A 20,462-nucleotide genomic window follows, 5' to 3' on the forward strand; every position below is an offset into this window, starting at 1 on the left:
ATATACACATGGAGGTCAATCAGTATACTTGTTCTTTAACAAGGAGAGAGAGAAGGCAAGATGGATAAAGGCACTTGCTGCCAAGCCTGATGACCCAAATTGGATCTCTGGGACCCTCATGCATGAGGAGGCAACCAATTTGCACAAGTTGTCATCTGACCTCCACCTATGCCCATATACATATACTACACACACACACACACACACACACACACACACACACACACACACACACACACACACAAAATAAATGAAACAAAAATTGTAAATAAATAGATAAAAATGCCAAGAGTTGAGACTGGCATATAGTAGTACAGTTCTAGCATTCACAAGGCCTGGACTCAAACTCAACACTATAGAAATAAATAAGAAAGTAAGTAAACAAATAAGTAAGGAAGAACGGAAGGAAGGAAGGAAGGAAGGAAGGAAGGAAGGAAGGAAGGAAGGAAGGAAGGAAGGAAGCTAGAAGCTATTTTATAGCTTTGAGGAAAATGTTGAGATTCTAGGCATTTGATTTTTACTTATTTATCACACTCCAATGTCCAACATAAACTTTATCAATTTTTATACCATCCACAGATGCTATCATCCACAGCTCTCAGGCCCCTTGAGGCCTTGGCTGAAACTGAGAGTCACAATCCTGTATTCCTGCTGGTGGGAATCCACCCAGGTAAGGCCGCTGAGAAACTTACCTGTCCCTTCAGCTGCTTGATGGACTGCTGCAGTGTAAGGATCTGGTTGAAGAGAGGGCTCTTCAGCGTCTCATAAAACGCAGACAGCTTCTCGTTCTGCGTCGTGTCTCCCTTCTCTTGCAGCTTTCCCCTCAGGCGGTCGAGGACCTGCAGGACCTGCATTTTCTCTTGGTTGGAGAAAAGTGATCAGAGCTCAGGTCAGACACCACTCACAATCCCCTTTTGAATCATTTTGTAACAACAATAAAAATATATAGTGTCCATACCTGCAGCAGGGTTTTCAGGCATTTTGGATCACTCTTTTCAAGCACTTTCAATCCTAAAGGAAAAAAATTAACTTTCATTACAGGTGTCTGCAGTCCTACAGGGGAAAGTAAAGCAAACATTAATAACATTCTTTATTAAGACTGTACTCGGTGAAATTCAGACTACCACCACAATAAGGCATTAATGCATGTCCACTCGGATGGGGAAACTTTAACAAGAGCAGAGTGAGTGTTGACAAGGCTGCAAGACAGCTAGAACCACCACATAATGCCAATATGGAAACAAAATGACACAGTCACTTTGGAAAAGTATTTGGTGGTTTATTTTTACTGAATTTTTATAGTTTCAATCATAAGTGGTTTCTTCCCCCCCCCTTCTTTTTTTCTTGTGGTTTTGTTTTTTTGAGACAGGGTTTCTCTGTGTAGCCCTGGCTGTCCTAGAACTCCCTGTTTAGACCAGACTTCACGCAGGTGTATCTGCCTCTGCCGCCCAAGCACCTGTATTAAAGGTGTGCGCCACCACCACCTCACTTCATAAGGAGTTTCTAGTAAGTTAAAAATCTACTGATTACATAACCCGCCCCTTCTGCTTAGAGACAAGAGAAATGAAAATATGGCCCATATGTGAGAGCACACAGTACTATTATATATGTGAGAGTACACAGTACTATTATATATGTGAGAGTACACAGTACTATTGTAAAAGGCCCCAAGCAGGAATACTCAGATCCCAGTCACAGGCAAGTGGATAAACAAACGTTATATAAATATAACACTCGGGGGGAAGTCACTGACACATCCATAGGATGAATCCCAAAGCCACTATGCCAGGGCTGGGGCCTGGGATGTGCCTCAGGAGGCAGAGTCCACGACTATTATGCAGGATGCCTGGTTCTATCCCGAGTACCACGTGAAACATTACAAGTGGTACGTGACTATAATCCCAACTCTCAGAAGGACTGGACAGAAGAGTCAGGAATTCAGGCCAGGTTGGCCCACGAGAGATTTGTATCAACAACAAAAACCAATAAGGCTCTCATCAGCATTGGTAAAGGTCCAAGTAGTTCACGCAAGTGTTCCCCAGTGTGAAAATTCCCCAAAGACCTGTGAACAGGGTATCTCAGAAACACCTCTCATGCATCAGCATCAGAACTGCACAGCTCTGGCAACAATAAACAGGACACCTATACAAACAGGACACCCAGCACGGCACCATCCTCTTCTATCCCAGCAGAGCCCCAATCCAGTCTGACAGCCATTAATGTAGCAACATCAATATAGCACAGAATGCAAGCTCAGAACTGTGAGGTGCCATTTTTATAGCTAGACGTCAGTCAGCCTGAAATGCACTCATTCATAAGAGAATAACAAGAACAGGATGGCGGACGGAGGGAGTAGGTAGAAGGCGCAGTCCACAAATGTCCAAGTGAGCATTTAACTGACATTCCCTGCCCCGGAACTCCAATTCCTGGGTGGCTGTCTCTGTCGCTGTCGCTGCCTCTGTCTCTGTCTCTCTCTCTCTCTCTGTCTCTCTGTCTCTGTCTCTGTCTCTCTCTCTCTCTCTCTCTCTCTCTCTCTCTCTCTCTGCACAATGATGTATGCACAGGAATAGTTCTTACACTCTTTTTCATAGAGAAACCCCTGCTGCAAAAAGTCAATTAGCACCAGTCATTGCAAAGATAGGAGTAAGCCAGAGTATGCTGAAGAGGAAAAGGAGAAATGTCACAGCATGTGGCTCTCTCCTTCAGCCACAGGTTTTGAGGCTGTAGGCCTCTTAGCAAACACATTTTAACAGAGTCCTTTATTTTAAACTGTCGGGCACAGTCTGAGAATCCATGGAGTCCTGGGCACGGCTGGCTGGGTAACAGGAAACACAGACACTTTTGGTTTACCCAAGTAAAGAAAAGCTTATGAAATAAAGGCTTCTAAGACAGAAAAGTTTCCCTTGACTTCCATGCCAGCGAGAACCAATCTGAAAGGAAATACATTAAAATAAAACTAAAGTAAGCAAGTAAAAAGAGTTTTAAAAAAGAAAAGAAAGGCTTCCTTTAGAAAAGTATATATAGCTCAGAATTTTCCAGGTTTTTTTTAATATGCCACTTTAAAAAAAAAAGTGTCTCCACGGGATGGAAAGCAAATATTTTCAAAGAAATTATTAGAAGCAGATCATCACCACAGTCTAACACTCGGGGCCACCCCAGTGTGATGGATCAGAGCCTTACGCACACTGCGCTCGCACTACAGTCAGCCTGCATGCCTAGTTCCGTCATACTTTCTAAAAGCCATAATTATGTACCTGCAGGTCATGTTTGGTTTCCATGTGATGAAGCCACCTAATTCAGGCTATGTGAACTACAGTGAACTAGTCAGAGGCTACACCTTCTCTAAATCTGAGAGATTTGTGGTTCTACATGACCATGGTCTCTAATAGCCAGCAAGTATTTGTTCTTTGTATTTCATTATTCTCTCCTGCTCAAGGGAACATATTCCTGGCATCGAAGTCGTCTGTTTACCAACAAACCACTTGCTATTCAAAATAAATGTGTTCTGAGACTGAGTTTTACTTCATTGTACAATCTCAGAATTTAGTAAGAGACTGTAGAGACACACTCAGGGTGCTTTCCTCCATCGACACTTCAAGCACGTTGGCAGCATTCTGTCAAGGGAAGGGAAGGGGCAGTTACCTACTGGGACCCTTCAGCATGGTCTGTGTCTGATTCCTGGTACGGCTGGAATTGAGTGAGATCTTGAATGCACATGAGATCTGAGTACACTGGAAAACCTACCTCTTGTATAAAAGAGGAAAATTGTACAACACATACAAGTGATGCAAAAAGCAGCAGTGAGGGGGATATTTGCATTATTTCACACTTCTGTAAGACAGAAATGTGTACACTGGGGAACTTTCTAGAAAAAAAATTTAGGAAGTAATAGTTATTGCTTCCAGAAAATAGAAAAGAGGAATTTAAAAGTTAGCCTTTAGGACTGGGGTTATAACTCAGTGGTAGAACATGTGTTCAGCATACATGAGATCCTGGATTCAATCTCTAACACCGCAGAAAAATAATAAAACAAAAATTAGTCTCTTTTACTTTATAGATTTCAGGGTTGTCTGAATTTTTATTCAAAAAATATGGAGTTAAGAATGTAGTTCAGTGGCAGAATATTTACCCAGCATGTGAGACTAAGTTTTATTCTCTCCACTACAATAAAAATAAACAAAAACAGTACTAATTTTATAATTATAAAACAGGGGTAAGTGTCAGATGTGGTACCACACACTTGTAACCCCAGCACTCAGGAGGCCAAGGCAGGATGATTCAACTTTGAGGACAGTCTGGGCTACAGACCCTGGCCCAAAAGGTGAACAAAACCAACTTGGGCACAGCGATACACGCAGATAATCCCAGGGCACAGGAGACTTAAGTCTGAAGTCAGTCTAGGCTCTAAGACAGACGCAACCTCTACAAATAAGTAAGGCCTTGAAAATAAATACAGTAAGTAACAAAAAGACAAGGGCTAAGGTGGTCTAACAAGAGAACAAAATCTATAACGGGACAGCAACAACATAATGGGGTCATCACACGCAAGGTGCAGTCACTGTGGTGTGGATCCTGTGCTAAGAGAACTGTCATGTGAGACCGGAGCTGCCAGCACAGAACCCAGAAATTAACTCAGCATATAGGTGTAGAGCCTTGATGGAACACAATGGATCCAGTCACACTGGCAGACAAAGGAGTCTCTAGAAGGTGCAGAAGAAAGAAAAGGATGGTTTGGACCAGACTTACTACCAGTGTGGACTGTGAACTGATGGTGGGCTGACAAAGAGATAGGTACCAACACTGGAAATGAGCAAGTAGACACCTTCTTGTGACACCGCAAAATGTGGCTAGCATATCTAATATTCCTATCCTTAAGCTATTCATGGTGGCATGTTTGCTCTGATCTTGAAAGTTGGAGGCAGAAGTATCAAGAATTAAATATAGAGAGAATCTCTTGTGTACTGAGTGGAAGTATGACCTGTCCATAAAAAGCTAAAGGCCTATTAGCAAAAGGCAGGAAATAGAAGGTGGGAGTTCCAGTAGAGAGATTGGAATTCTGGAAAAGAGTGAAGCAAGGGAAGATTCACCTGACTTTGTTTGTCCCCCAAAAATTTCTGTCACTGAAAGGTTGGTGAGGCGGTACCCTGCTCTTTCAATAGGTTGAGGTTTTAGGCTGGAGTCAACAGAAAGTGATTAGAAATTTCTATATCAAGACATATTGGATCCAGATTTCTATTTTAAGTAGGAATGTTATCAGCCAAGTCTGGTGATGCATGTCTTTAATCCCAGCACTTGGGAGGGCTGAGACAGGAGGATTGACGTGGATTTGAAGACAGCCTGGGGTACACATTGAGATCCCGGCTAGAGTGAGTTCCAGCATGGCCAGAGCTACACAAAGAAACCCTGTCTCCAAAAACTAAAAAACAACACACACACACACACACACACACACACACACACACACACACACAAAGAGTATATTGGGCTAAGGTAGAGTGCTTGCCTTGATCCAGGAAGGCCTGGGTTCAAGCCACACTGTAAATAAATTTAAAATGTTGGACAGAGATTTAAAGGTTTACTGTTTGCTTGTTGGCTTTTTAACAGTTATAAAGATACATTACTGGGGCTGAGGACAAAGTTCAGTGGGTAAAGTAATGCTAAAGACTATGAAGACAGCGATCAGATCCCTACACCAACACAAGCACAGGGCATCTACAGAAGTTCTCTCATAATCCCAGCTCATGGAGACAAAGTCAGGGAAGGTGGCTAAAGCCTGTCAGACGAGCAGAATCAGTCAGCTACTATGCAGTGAGAGACCTGGCCTTAGTAAGTGAAGTGGGAAGCAACCACGGGGAATGCCTGATGTCAGTTTCTGGCCTCCACACATGTGTAGCACTTGCATACATGTGCACCTACATACATGCCAGCACACCACACAACATAAATTTAAAAATGTACACTGCTAACTGTATTCATAGTATTTATACTATTTTAAAATGCCTAATAAAGACTTTAAAGGTGGTAAAATTAACAGTTAAAATTCTATTATCAGGACTGTAGAGATGGCTCAGCAGTTAAGAGTGCTTACTACTCTTGTAGAGCTCCAGAGTTTGATTCCCAGAACTACTACTCACACCAGGGTGCTCACACACGCCAGGAACTCCAGCTCAAGGGGGATCTAATGCCCTCTACTGGTAACCTGCAAGCAACTGCACGAGTGCACACACATACACAAAGAAACATTCACACACGTAATAATAAATAAATCTTTAAAAAATGTAACTGTACTACTACTACCTTCCTCCAATTGGATGAAATAGAAGGCCTCTGGGAATCCATGGGAATAGAGATCACCCCAATAAGTGTTAGGTAAAAAGTGGCTGGCCATTGAACCCTCTCATTTGACTTTAACAGGGCTGACCTATGCAAACATGCGAGGCCAAAAAAAGTACTACAATTCTGGGGCTGGAAAATATTTAAAAGCTCTTGAAGATGACCCAGTTTGATTCCCAGCACCGGCACAGAGTCTCATAATCATCCACAATTCCAGCTTCAGAGAACTTTCTGCCCACAGGCACCAAGCACACACATGATCCACTCAGTTGTACAAATATTTAAACAAAAATGATAATTTCATGTTGCAGGCAGTAATTAGGGAAGAGGACTAAAACTCAAGGGTACAAGGCAAATGCAGAAAAAACACAATCAATGACTCTACAGTGGGGTACAGTCAAACATATCAATGCAACACTTAATATGATCAAGGTACTAGGTTCAATCCCCAGCACCTCCAAAGGAAAATAACAAAACACAGGTATGATACTAATATCATTAACTATCAACTTGACACAACCAAGAATCACCTGGAAAAAGAGTCTCAATGAGAGACTGTCTACATTGGGTTGGCCTGTGGACTTGTCAGTGGATTGTTTTAAGTTAACTGATGTGGGAAAACACAGCCCACTCTGGTAGCACCATTCCTTAGACAGGGGGCCCAGAACTGTAGAAGAGTGAAGAAAGCTAGCTGAGCATAAGCAAGGAAGCAAAGATGCACGAATTTTTTTCTTTCTCTGCTCTTCACTTTGGACATTATATGATGGTTTGAAGTTCCTGCCTTGACTTCCCTCAAATAATAGACTGTGTGCCTGGAATTATGAGCTGAATAAACTTCCTCTCCACTAGGTTCCTCTCCGTCAAGATATTTTGGCATAGAGCAGATATAAAACCAGAACACTGGGCTTACAGTTTATGTTTAACCTAAGTATAATCTGCCATACATAGGCTACCTACAACTGGTCATAGTTAGAAATTAAAACAGTAAGACACAGTATTAAAGAATCCCAAAAGGGCTGGGGAGATGTCTCAGTGGATAAGTCACTTCCAAAGAAGTGTAAGGACTAGAGGCGGGATTCCCAGCTCACACTTCAAAGCCTCACAGGTATGGAAGCCACCAGCAATCCCAGAACTAGGAAGGCAGAAGTAGTGAATCCCCTAGGCAAGCTAGCAAGCTAGCCTAGCTTAAGTGAGCACTGTGCTCGGGGAGAAACCCTGCCTCATTAAATAAAATCAAGACCAACCACGGAAGAGACCCAATGTCAACTTCAGGCCTCTACATGCATGCCATAGGTCCATATACTTGTGAGCAGGCATACATGTATGTATACATTACACATTCGTATATATGTCACATACATCCCTCTGTCCCCCAAAAAACATGCACAAAGAACAAGAATTGTAATAAGCCAGTGAGGAAGAGTTTGGGCTGTGAGTGTTTCATCTCAACTGTAGGTTCAACCGATGATAATTATGATATTGTGGCTTTTTAAAAATCCATATTCTATGCCAATACCAGCTGATGGAATAGTTGAAGGGAAAAGATGACTCAGAGGAAGAAATAGGATTTAATTTACATTTTTAATTTAATTTACATTTACTGAAAAAAAAATCTATCAGCTCTTTCAATACCAGCCCTCTCATGAGACAGAGGCACGCAGATCTCTGTGCATTCACGGCCAGCCTGGTCTACACGTGGAGTCCCAGGCCAGACCCTATCTCAGGGGGAGGAAAAAAAGAACCCAAGAAAAATTAAGGCCAAAGAAACACACTTTTCAGACTTCTGTTAGCTCTGGGGAATCCATTTCCTACCAACAAGTGCTCGCCGGTCTGAAGCTTTGGAAAATAACCTCACTGGCTATCTTACTGGGGCGGCACAGGCACTCGGGGAAGTGCACATTTGAACTGGACCACCACAGCTGGGTGGTTCATAACTCCAGAGCTCACTGAACCAGGAAGCCTGAAAAAAAATCCACGAGCTTAATATATTATGTTTAAAGTCATAATGAAGTTCTTTAAAGAAAAAAAAAGTCCACTTCCTTCCCAGTCAAAGGTCAGGATTTATCCTGGCTCCTTTGTTCTCCAAGCTCAACATTTACTAGGTACCTGTTAAATAACAAACAGAATCCAAACCAAAGAGTGGTGGTGGCTGCCACCAGAACTCTAACTGTATCGGCTGTTAGAGTGGCATTAAGGACCCATTAAGGAAGCTATTTTTTCTGCTCTGGGGAACGGAATCTCTGGCCAGGGTGGAGAGTTAACATTCCAGCTGGGAGCTCAATCATCTGGTTTAGGGACCAGACTCACCAAGGCTTGATCCTCCTTAATCCATGCTGAAGAGATAGGAGGAATCATTACCCCTCCTGCCAGGAAGTGCTGTTAGGTCTGCCTCCCAAGTACGACTCAGAAAAGCAAAGTTTTTTTCCTGTCCCTCCCTTCTTTTTTTCTTTGGATGCTGGCCAAAGCCTAAAAATGCCTTTTCTGTATCTTTCTCTGGATAACACCCCCCCAACCCCACCCCAACCCCCTTAACCTCCCTCCCCACTCCCCTTTCTGTCACAGGACTGGGTGGCTGGACTAGGCAGCTGCCTAGATTTACAGCTGGCCCTCCTTAGGGATTTCCTTTTAAACTCTAATAAAACTACCCTCAAGCTTCTTTTCGAGTCCATCCTCAAATTCTTTTAATAACAATACTAAGAACTCCAAGAGGGGAGTACACCAATTTCCCTGGTAACTTGCAGCAACTCCAGCAGGACTCCCCTAAACTCCCAGGAACACAAAATCGGTTTCCTACAAAGGCCTGATGAAAGCTTTCCTACACCAACTAAATAGAAAAGATGTAAATGTCTCCACTGTCAAGACACCCATCCTTAGAATGTAAGGAAAAGCAATTGCAGAATGCTAAAGCTACATATGGAGGAAATATTGAAATCCAAGTTGAAAGATACCATGAGAAAAATCATGATGGTTCTTAAGAGTGCTTCGGTTGGCAAGATTCATATCTTATCACTGAAACACTCTCCTGAGTGAATTCCTAACAGTAATCTCTCTGTAAATGGTTTCATTTTGCAGAAGTTAAACTGCTCTGTGTATACGTGCGTCATTCTGTACATGACAGCCCCCCCTCCAAGCAACAACAGCAACAAGTCTCAACAATTTCCACATTTATTCCATCTCTGGCACCTTTTTAATAGATGCTGTAATCATGGTCCCCCACTAAAAGGACCTGAATGGTCAGAATCCACTAATGGCACCTACTGCTTCAATGCTTTCCTGTTTCCATCACGAGTCTCCAGGAATTACGGTCATACCATATTTTGAAATTCCAAACAAGCTAGTGTACTAACAAGCAAGGCCGTCTTAGGTTTCGGACACTCTACCCACCAATGTCTATTCTCCTTGATTCAAACACATGCAGGCTGAAGTAGAAGGATTGCTAAGAGGGTCAGGCTAACCCAAATCACACTGAGAGTGCCTGGGCTACAGAGGAAGACTCTATATATCTCAACCCTTCAAAGAATAAAAGAAAAATGAGAGAGATGAGAGAGAGAGAGAGAGAGAGAGAGAGAGAGAGAGAACAAACTTGTCTGCTGCTGAATTAACTATTTTGACATCTATTCTATACAACACACAGCCATTCTGTATAACATTATCTAACTGATGTCTTATCGCCTGTAGTTCATAAATCCAAAAAACTAAATTAAAACACGAGGGGGGACAATGCTATGGAAAAACATGAAAACAGAGGAACAATAGAAGCCATAGGGGAGGAAACACCTTATGACCTCTGGGGCAAATAACTAATAAGAAAACATTTCAACGTGAACTCAAGCTGGGTGCACCCTAACTAACCCTCATCATTCATTTACCTCATCTCCCTTTCCTTCCAAAGTTAGTAAAAATTTGAGAGGAAGAAAAAAAAAGATTTCAGAAAAGGATATTTTAAAATATCTAATTATTGGGAGGACAAAATAAAATTTGCCCTAGCACACAACACACTCTCAACAAAGACTATTACTGTTAGCATCTCTTTTCAATCAAAATTACATGACATTTTGAAACTGCAAAGAAGTTAATGTCGTTTGTGGTTTTGCTATGTTATCAATGCTGAAAAGACTGAACAATATAACCTTTCATCAGTGAAATAAGTGTTCAACAAGTGATCAAGAAAAGGCCTTATATATCATTTTGTTTTGAGTCAGAGTCTTACCATGTAGCCCTGGTTGGTACAGAACTAGCTACACAGACCAGCCTGGCCTGGAACTCAGATATCCTCCTGTCTCTGCCTCCCCAGTGCCAGAGATGTGTGCCACCGTGCCCAGCCTATAAATTGGGATTTTAAGCCAGTTTAAAGCCAGCATGGTGGTATATAATTGTACCCAACATTCTATGGCAAGAGGAGGGTGAATTTGAGGCTACTGTTTCAAACACAAGTCCTTACCTCAGTATCTTCCCTCAGAAACAGAATGTGAGCCGCAAATGCAGTTTTTAAATTTCTGCAAGGGCTGGAGAGATGGCTGCCCAGTTAAGTGTGAACACTGTTCTCACAGAAGATCCAGATTCGGTTCCCAGAGCCCATGTCAAGGCTCCGCCCTGGTATCCCTGCACAGGCATTTGCACATAACCACACATACATGTAATTTAAAAATAATAAAAAGGGCCAGGCAGTGGTGATGGAGGCCTTTTAATCTCAGAGGAGGCAGAGGCAGGCGCATCTCTGAGTTCCAGGACAGCCAGGGCTATATGGAAAAACCCTATTTTAAAAATCAAAACATAAGGGGTTGGGGATTTAGCTCAGTGGTAGAGCGCTTGCCTAGCAAGCGCAAGGCCCTGGATTGGGTCCTCAGCTCCGAAAAAAAAAAAAAAATCAAAACCTAAAAAACAACAACAATAATGTTTCTGATAGCATCATATAAAGGAAAAAAATTAGGGTTGGAGAGACAGTTCAGCAGTTAAGAGTACTAGCTGTTGTTCCAGAGAACTGGTATTCACATCTTTGATTCCCTGCACTCAGGAGGCAGAGACAGGACGACCCACAAGGCAACTTACAACTGTCTATAACTCCAGTTCCAGGGGACCTTACACACACGTGAGCAAAACACCAATGCACATAAAACAGAAAAACAAATTAAAAACATAAAAAATAATTTTAAAAAAGACAAATTTAACTTTAATATGTAACTTACTTAATCCAATATATACAAATCATCACTTAAATATGCAAATAATGTGAAATAGAATAGCTTAAACTTTTTCACACTGTCTTCAGAGTTTCGTGTGCATTCCACACTTACGGTCATTCCAAAGAGCCCATTTCACTTGTGCCAGCGTTTCGGCAACCAAGTACCACCGACCTATTAACCTAGACTTTTCCAGAAAGAGCTTGGCAATGTTTTTAGCAAAGACTTTTGCTTCTCGGCTCAATTTCTGACTATTCAGATACGAATGCTTACAGGCTTGAGTTCTTCCTGATTCCATCTGAGCAGAGGCAAGTGGGGGAACAATTGCTTGCTGCGACAGACAAGACAAATCCTAGAACTGTTTCCTTTCAGCCTTTTCCAATCTCTGGCAGATCATTTCCAAACTGAGGACCAGCACAGACCACTCTCCAGGTCGGAAGTAGATCAGCACCTATCCTTAAACTCTACTAGGTCCTCAGCAGTTTCCATTCAGCTCACTAAAAACGTATTGTCTGTTGGTAGAGCAAAGGCTTAGCATGTGCAAGGCCCTGGCTTTCCGACCTCAGCACCAATAAACACACACAAACGAATGCAAGCACTACATTCCCTTCCATTTGCAACAGAATACGCAGGGAGCTCCAAAAGACATCCAAGTCTACATAAAATCCCAGTGTAAGAAAAAAAAAATTAAGGGGCTGGAAAGATGGCTCAGTGGTTAAGGGCACTGACTGCCCTTCCAGAGGTCCTGAGTTCAAATCCCCAGCAACCACATGGTGGCTCACAACCATCTATAATGAGATCTGATGCCCTCTTCTGGTGTCTGAAGACAGCAACGGTGTGCTTATATATAATAAATAAATCTTTAAATAAAAAAAAAAGAAAAAAATTAAGTATCATTGGTTATGTGATTTCAAATATTAAAGCAGACTAGCTTGTTTTCTCCAAGAATTTAATGCTCGCACCAATACCAGAAGAGACTTCAAGGAACTAACCCCTTTTGTGACTTCCCCCAAACTAATGCAATTTTGTTAAAACTTTAACAGAGCAAGCAAGTTCAGACTGCTTGGCTGTTTGATGTACAAATGATTATTAAACCCAGCTGTAAGGACAGGGAAATGCTGGGCTGTCTCAAAAGTTCAAGGTTTTAAAATCGAACTCATTTTAAGAAAACATAGGCATTTTTATATTTAAAATTACAAAGTGGAAGAAAGGAGTCGTGTGACTTGTACTTGTTTACTTTTTGTCATCAGCGAAATGGGTTTTATGGTTGCTGCTAGATCCTTTTTTCCTTCTTTTAATTCTTTGACAATTTCAGAGAGATACTTCGGGTCATTTCCACATGCACACAGACCCACCCCTGTCCCCCCCTCTTATCCCACCGTCACAGCAAGTCCTCCTCTAATTTTCCTGTCAACTGTTTTGCTTTATTCCCTTTTCGAAAATTCTCTTGTTTCCCCTACAATGAATTTATGTTCACTCCATACAAGCTCAATGGCTGCAGGGGGATCTCAGGGGACAGGACACATCTAGTCAGTGTGTGTGTGTGTGTGTGTGTGTGTGTGTGTGTGTGTGTTACTAGATTAGATCCCCCTCACCACCAGACAATAATAATAGGTGGAATTTATTGAGACTAGGTTCAATTCGAGTGACAGCATACAACTCAATTTTAAATCAAATCCTTCTTCTGATGACAAGTCCACTATACACCACCAGTAATTGCATCTAAATTAGTGTGGGTACCTCCACATCTGCATTTATTAACGTTCAAAGTATCTTAAAAACTTCATTAATCCTTACAAAAGCCGTTAGGGCCTTAGAACAGCAAAAGGTCATGACTTCACCTCCTATTTTCTAATTCTAAGCTAATTCGCTTAGCTTCTCCTTGAAACAGTGAATTCGAAGTTAGGGGAAGGCTAGTAGACCTGGAATGTAGTCTAGCTGTCTCAAAGGAACCGAGATTATTCTAGGTAAACTTCTTCACTGAAAACACAATCGCTGGACACTATGGTGAGCCCACAGGTCAGATGCAAGTTAGAGGCAATCTAGAGAAATCAGGCCCAGCAAGGTGTGGCCTCTGAACTTCGGAGACAAACAAGTCACTTGAGGAATTCGAATCAGAAGTGGTAAGAGCCGACAGGAGGCAAAGTACAAGTCCAGGGAAGATTCCAGGGAGGGGTGGGGCATTCGAAAGGTGGGAAAGATGTGGAAATGCTCTCCAGAACTTGATTCCAGGCAGGAATCCAGTAACTTTCCCAGACTGAGAGACACCTCCCTAGCTAAGCAGAAAGGCCGGAGGGGCGCAAGGCCCACTCGAGGCCACGTCGGTCCCTCTGCTCCCTCCGCTCCCTCCCACCAACCGCGCAGAGGCTCCGCCCCGCTCCGGGAGTCCGCGGGAGCTAGATCCCCGAGCACGCGCGATCGCTGAGCTCGCAGGCCCGGTGGGCCTGGAAGTTCGAGCGGGGCTGATTGGCCTGGTCGCCGGCCGCCGCCAAGGCCTGCGAGCTGCCCAGCGCACCCTCCGCGGGCTCGGGACACGGCTTCTGCGCGGCCCCCGCACAGTGCGCCGCGAGCGTTACCTGATCAGGCGACAGCCGGGTGGGAGCCCCGGGGCTGCGATCACGGCCTCCTCACCTGGCGGAAGTACAGCTGCTGCCCTCACCTGGACGGAAGTGTGGCGGCCTCCTCACCTGGGCGTCTCTCCACCTCGGCAGAGGCTGGGCGGGGCGAGCGGGGCTCTAGCCCCTGGGCGTCTGCGCGCCTGTAAAAGTTCCGGGGGTGAGTGGGGCTACCAATCCTGGTGAGGCGGCCTGAGGCCTTGTGGCCAGGTGCGGAGTTGTGAGCCACCGGCGCTGACCCAAAACCGAGACCCCAAACAGACAAGTTCACTTACCCCTAGCCTAGCCCGAGGCCCCTCTGTTCCAGCCTTCTTGCGTCCCTTATGTTTTCCAGATGCGCTGACTCAACGTAAAATATCGTAAATGTCAATCTGTGTCCCCATCGTCCTAAGGGTAATTATGAGTGTCTTTTTTTTTCTTATTTAGAATGTTGATGATAAGCATTTACATTATCTAATACAGTCTACTCAAGGCTAAAGAGAATCAATCATCAGATATCTTACTGAATAAGTGCACTATTAAGCTCTGTGACTGACGGGGATGAGAGGTAAAATGGTATCCTCGAAAGATGAGTACATAAAGCAACAGCAACATGAGGACGTTCGCCGGTTACGCTTTTGATACTTTATGGCTGTGTGCTAATTTCAGGGAAATAAAACTTTTAGGCCTTGTAAGAAGGTGTGTAATCTCCCCCCCACACACACACACACGTAAGGAATAAAATGAAGATGTCCGTTTTCACCTATCCTGTTCAACATACTATTGGAAACTTAAGCCGAAGCAAACAAAGGGTCATGCTGGGTGTTGGTGCACACCTCTAATCCCTGTGCTCTGGAGTTTCAAGTAGTATTGTGATTCCCTGTCTCAAAAAACACTAAGAAATAAAGGGTACACTAATAAGCAAGCAAGTAAAATGTCGTTTGTGGATGTTAAATATTAAATATAAATATTAAAGATTACTCAAGGGATAGGCAAGATGACTCAGGGGATAGATAAAGGTAGGTACTGCCCGAGCCTGATCACCCCCGTTCAAGTTCTAGCCCAGGAAGCCATATAGTGAAAAGATCAAACCAACTACACCAAGTTGTTCTTTGAGCTCCAAATTCCCCCAGTGCCCCATGCCCTCTCATACACACACACACACACACACACACACACACACACACACACACACACACACACACACACACGAGAATTGCTGTGAGTTCAAAATCAGACTAAGGTACATAGTGTAGCCTGGACTACTAAAGTACATATCAGGACTTACCTTGTCTCAAAAAGTAATACAAAATACATGAATAAAATCTGAAACCCAATAGCTTTTGATAACAAATAATGGGCTTAGTAAGCATGAAATCAAGAAAGTAACCCCATTCACAATAGCAAAAACAGAGAAAACATACCCCCGAATCTTAGCTTACTTTCCCATGTATGCTGCCTCGTCTTAGGGCAGCTTGGCACAAGCTGAAAGGAGGAACCCCACTTGAGAGAATGCCTCCATAAGATCCAGCTATTAGAGCATTTTCTTAATTAGTGATTGATGGGGGAGGGCCCCACCCACTGTGAGTAGTGTCGTCCCTGGGCTGGTGGTCCTGGGTTCTATAAAAAAGCAGGCTGAGCAAACCAGTAAGTAACACCTCTCCATGGCCTCTGTATCAGCTCCTGCCTTCAGGTTCTTGCCCTGTTGAGTTCCTATCATGGTTTCCTTTGGTGTTGAACATCATCGATATGGAAGTGTAAGCCAATTAAACCCTTTCCTTCCCAGCTTGCTTTTTGGCCATGGTGTTTTATCTCAGCAATAGAAACCCAAATTAAGAAAAACTGGTACGGGAAATGGGGTGTTGCTGCGACAGCCCTGACCATGTTGCTTCAGGAAAGATTTGTGGAAGGACTTTGGAACTTGGTATAGGAAAAGCCACTGAGTGTTCAGTTCCTGGTGAGCTGTTCTGCGGGATCTTAAAAGACAGGAATGCTGAGGACAAGGCAGAACGAGGAGGCCTGGATTGTGAAGTTTCAGGGAGGTTTAAAGACTACCCGGAGCCATTCGTTACTTTGAACTAAGGTTCTGGTTAGCTGGGGGTGAAGAAGAATTGGCTGTGTTTAACAAGATAACCAGAACTAGTAAAATGAAACCTTTGCCTTTCGAGGATAATTAATGCAGGTTAGCTGGAGCTGAGGAATTAGCAGTAATTAAAAAGAGACCAGCAACGTTAAGGTAAAACCTTTCAGGAAGTGTTTTCTCGATGCCAAGGAGATGACCTTGGTGAAGGTGCACCCACAGTGGCATTGAAGGTCCAGGATTGAGGACTAGTCGTGCAGAGAACTTGAGCCTGGGCACCTAGCAGAGGCTATTAGTTGAGAGTGCAGCCCAGTTGTAGCTGAAGACCCCAGCAGTGTAGAGATGCCAGTCCCATGGATGACCACCAGAACAGCAGCAGCAGCAGCGGAGTGGAGTCAGCCGGAGCCTACAAGACAAGATGTATGTGCTGCAGAGGGCAGAGCTGGAGAAGAGACCCAAAGCCTTGAAAGGGACCAGCAGGTCCTGAGTGGATCCCAGGCACTGGACACTGAATTATTTATACGGGTGGAGTTTGGCTTGGCTTTGTGTGCATTGCGACTCTGCCCTGGTTCTGCCTTGTTGAAGCAAGGGGGTATTTATCATATTTTTGACTGGACGGGAGCTTACAGTTGAGAGATTAAATTTAAAGAAATTTTAGGTTTTAAGAGAGACCTGGATTTTTAAAGAGATTGAATTTGTCAAGACGGAGGGGGGATTTTTTTTTTTTTTTTTTTTTTTTTTTTTTTCGGAGCTGGGGACCGAACCCAGGGCCTTGCGCTTCCTAGGCAAGCGCTCTACCACTGAGCTAAATCCCCCCAACCCCGGAGAAGGGATTTTAAATTAGTAAAATATTTTATACTGTGGGGTTAATGTGTGATCTTGAGGATGAGCAAGAACGGAAAGGTTGGGGCCTAACAGTGATGTGTGTCTCATTGACAAAGTCTGTATTACTACTGTGATAAAATGCTCTGACACTAGCGACTTATCAGGGGGAAGACCTTGGTGAGCTCAAGATGGCTCCAGGCCAGCCAGAGCTACATGGTGAGACCCCGCAAGAGCTCTCTTCTCTCTTCTCTCCTCTCCTCTCCCCTCTCCCCTCTCTCCCCTCTCCCCTCCTCCTCCTCCTCTTCTTCATCCTCTCTCTCTCTCTCTCTCTCTCTCTCTCTCTCTCTCTCTCTCTCTCTCTCTCTCTCTCTGTTTAAAAGCACTATAAGACAGAAAGAGTTTTTTTGGCTCACAATTCCAGGTTGCAGGTTGCAGTATATCAGTGTGAGGAAGTCAGGGTGTCAGGAATGGAAAACAACTAATCACATGCCACTCAGTCAAGAAACAGCAAAGAAGGCTTCTATTTACACAGTTCAGAATCCTGTTTAGGGAATGGTGCCACCCACAGTATGCTGATGATCCCCACCTCAATTAATGTAATCAAGGTAGTCCCCCACAGACATGCTCACAGACAAACCTGATTTAGATAATCCCTCCTAGAAACTCTTCTTAGGTGATCTGGGTTGTGTCAAGTTGACAACTAAAACCAAACCAAGACACTTGGGACTGAGTTTAATGATGAAAATATTATCTGACATGTTGCGGGACACTAATGAGAAAAAACAGACACAAATGTTCACAGATTGAGAGAATTGATATTAATATCCCCCCAAAGTAGCTTATACACTTCATCCAATTCATACCAAAATAAAACCAAACTTTTTATAGAAAGAGAAAAGAAGTCCTATAATTTTTCTGGAATCACAAGAGACCCAGAGTGGTCAAAGCGATCCTGAGCAAATGAAATAAAGCTGGAAGAATCCTAACTCTTGGTTCTAGAGTATACTATGAGGTTCTAGCAACTGAAGCCTAATATACCAGCACACAGACCATTGCATCCATAGCCAGTTGGTCTTCAACAATGGTGTCAAAGACAAGATTCGGAGAGAGGGCAGTCTCTTCAATAAATGGTGTGAAAACAATAAACACACCCGTGTCTGTTACCACATGCAAAAATCAACCCAAAGCCGATCAAAGACCTAAATGAAAGATGTGCCATTTTAAGATATTTGGTAGATGGTGATGTTTTTGAAGGGACTGAGGTAGCAGAATAAACTTCATTTTGTTCTTAAAACACCATTCTAAGTTAACTTGCCCTTAGAGAGGCATGGCCAATGAAGAGACTAAACGCAGCAGGGCGGATTCCATCTTGTCCTCTAAAATCTATTTTAAGCTGCTGTCCTTGGAGAAAGCTACTGTCCTTGGAGTGATATGGCCCCCACCCTTGAGGTCTGAGAAAAATCATGAAATGTCCCCGGAGGTAGCAAAATAGACACAGCAGCTGCAGCTGGCTGATAACAACAGAGTGGGCTAAGAAAACATAAGTCTTTGTCAGGTCAAGATGCCCCTTTTTAGATGTGTGGTCTCTCCTTGTGGTCTGAACAAACGCTATCAGTTTGAAGGTTAACATGCCTTTACCTATTTACCCAATCATGTAATGCCAAGGCTTGAAAGCCCCAACTTACAAACCTTTCCTGTATAAACCCTAAGCCCCTAGACCCAAGCGTCACTTTCTTAACCTGTTGTGCAGAGAGGGTTTGTGACCCAAGCTTGAGCTAGAATAAATACTCTCATGTGCTTACATCAGAGTTGTGGTTCCTGGTGGTCTCTTTGGGGTTTTTAATAACATTTTTAATAATTTTATCTTATGTAAATGTTTTTTTCTTTTTTGCCTGCATATATGTCTGTGAACATGTTTGTACCCTGTTCCCAAGGAGGCACCAGAAGAGAGCATCAGATCCGCTGGAACTGGAGTTACCGAGTGTTTTGAGGCACTGTTTAGGTGCTGGAAATCAAACCCAGGTTCTGTGGAAGAGTGGCCCATGCTCCCTCCTCTTAGATGATTAGCTTATCTCAAGCTGACATAAAGCTAGCCAACACAATAGGTTTGTGCCAGTTCACTGATCCCTGAAAACATTTGGTAGTTTTAAATATGACAAAGCCTTTTTTAAAGGAGAATTTTGTCTAGAAACTGTGTAAAAGTGGATTGACGACCTTGGAGAAGCAGCCTGTGTTAAAACAAAAGAAGTCGCTGTAGCAAGGGAGATAGGAAATAAGGAAAACCTGAAAAGGGGTGAAAATACATGATCAACAGCCTCCACAGCCCCGGGCAGTGGTAGTGCAAGCCTTTGAACCCAGCACTCAGGAGGCAGAGGCAGGGGGATCTATGTGAGTTCAAACCCAGCCTGATCTACCCTGATCCAGGACAGCCAGGATTTCACAGAGAAACCATGACTCAAAAAAAAAAAAAAAAAAAAAAATAGGGGTTGGGGATTTAGCTCAGCGGTCGAGCGCTTGCCTAGCAAGCGAAAGCCCCTGGGTTCGGTCCCCAGCTCCGAAAAAAAAAAAAGAAAAAAAAAAAAAAAAAAAAAAAAAAACCAAAAAACAAAACAAAACAAACAAACAAACAAAAACACCTTAAAAAAGTAGAAGAAGAAGAAAAAAAAAAAACAATGAAAAAATACCAGACTGAACAAAGAACAGGCAGACATGGTGGCTCCCTCACCCAGGAGTCAAAGACAGAAAAGTCCCTTTATGAAGTAAGTGCAAGGCCACCAAAGCTACATAGTAAGATCCTGGTTCACCTGTTTGCCTCACCATTAAGAACACGTTTAATGATATTAGTTGCTTAATGATCACGTGAAGATATTGCAAACATGGAGAAAATTGAGAATTAAAAATGTCTCCAAATTTTATGTGTACAATGTCTGCGTATGATAAATACACATTTGCAAAGTGGAAGACAGAGGTCAATGTCAGGGATATACCTTTATTATTTTGAGGCCAGTTCTTTCAATTAGCCTGGAGCTCATAGATTTAGCTAGACTAACTGGTTAGCAAACCCCAGGGACCCACCTCTCCCAACCACCCCGGCACAAGGTTTAGAGACGTACATCACTTTGCCCAGCTGTTAAATGGGCGCTAGAAATGTGAGTCCAGATTGTCATGCTGGCTCAGCAAGCAATTTGCTGACTGAGCCATCTCTTCACTCTGATTCCAAGTTTTGAAGCTGGGCTCAGTGATTAAGAGTACTTGTGCAGCAGGCAGGGTAGCAGGGCTCTGTTTCATAGAAAACTCTGTCTCAAACAACAACAAACTACAAGTACTTGTGCTCCTGCGCAGCTCTGAGGTTGGATTCTGAGCACCCACGTGGTGGCTAACAGCCATCCATAACTCCAGTTCCAAGGGATGCCACAGACATGCACGTGGTGCATCACAAGCATGCCAGCA

General features: G+C 43.3%; 2 protein-coding genes across 5 annotated transcripts in view; one reads left to right on the plus strand and one right to left on the minus strand.

Annotated features, from left to right (window-relative positions):
- Patj (PATJ crumbs cell polarity complex component) overlaps nucleotides 1–1,015 on the minus strand; it is a 273,878-nt gene extending 272,863 nt beyond the window's left edge. For all 3 annotated transcript variants that reach the window (XM_032901821.1, XM_032901815.1, XM_032901812.1), the window contains exons 1-2: nucleotides 959–1,015; nucleotides 693–859 (exon numbers count right to left, since the gene is read on the minus strand). In XM_032901821.1, the coding sequence (XP_032757712.1) occupies nucleotides 693–859; nucleotides 959–980 (189 nt within the window). In that variant the 5' untranslated portion in view covers nucleotides 981–1,015. The remainder of the gene's footprint in view (nucleotides 1–692; nucleotides 860–958) is intronic.
- A 12,966-nt stretch (nucleotides 1,016–13,981) lies between these two features.
- Tm2d1 (TM2 domain containing 1) overlaps nucleotides 13,982–20,462 on the plus strand; it is a 41,032-nt gene continuing 34,551 nt past the window's right edge. Inside the window, exon 1 of one of the 2 annotated variants that reach the window (XM_032901842.1) lies at nucleotides 13,982–14,288. The gene's annotated coding sequence lies outside the window, so the exon portion shown is untranslated. Of the gene's footprint in view, nucleotides 14,289–14,340; nucleotides 14,522–20,462 lie in introns of those variants that run through there. The other variant, XM_032901836.1, reaches the window with a different exon arrangement.

This window comes from Rattus rattus, chromosome 1, assembly GCF_011064425.1.
Source record: "Rattus rattus isolate New Zealand chromosome 1, Rrattus_CSIRO_v1, whole genome shotgun sequence".
NCBI lineage: Eukaryota > Metazoa > Chordata > Mammalia > Rodentia > Muridae > Rattus > Rattus rattus.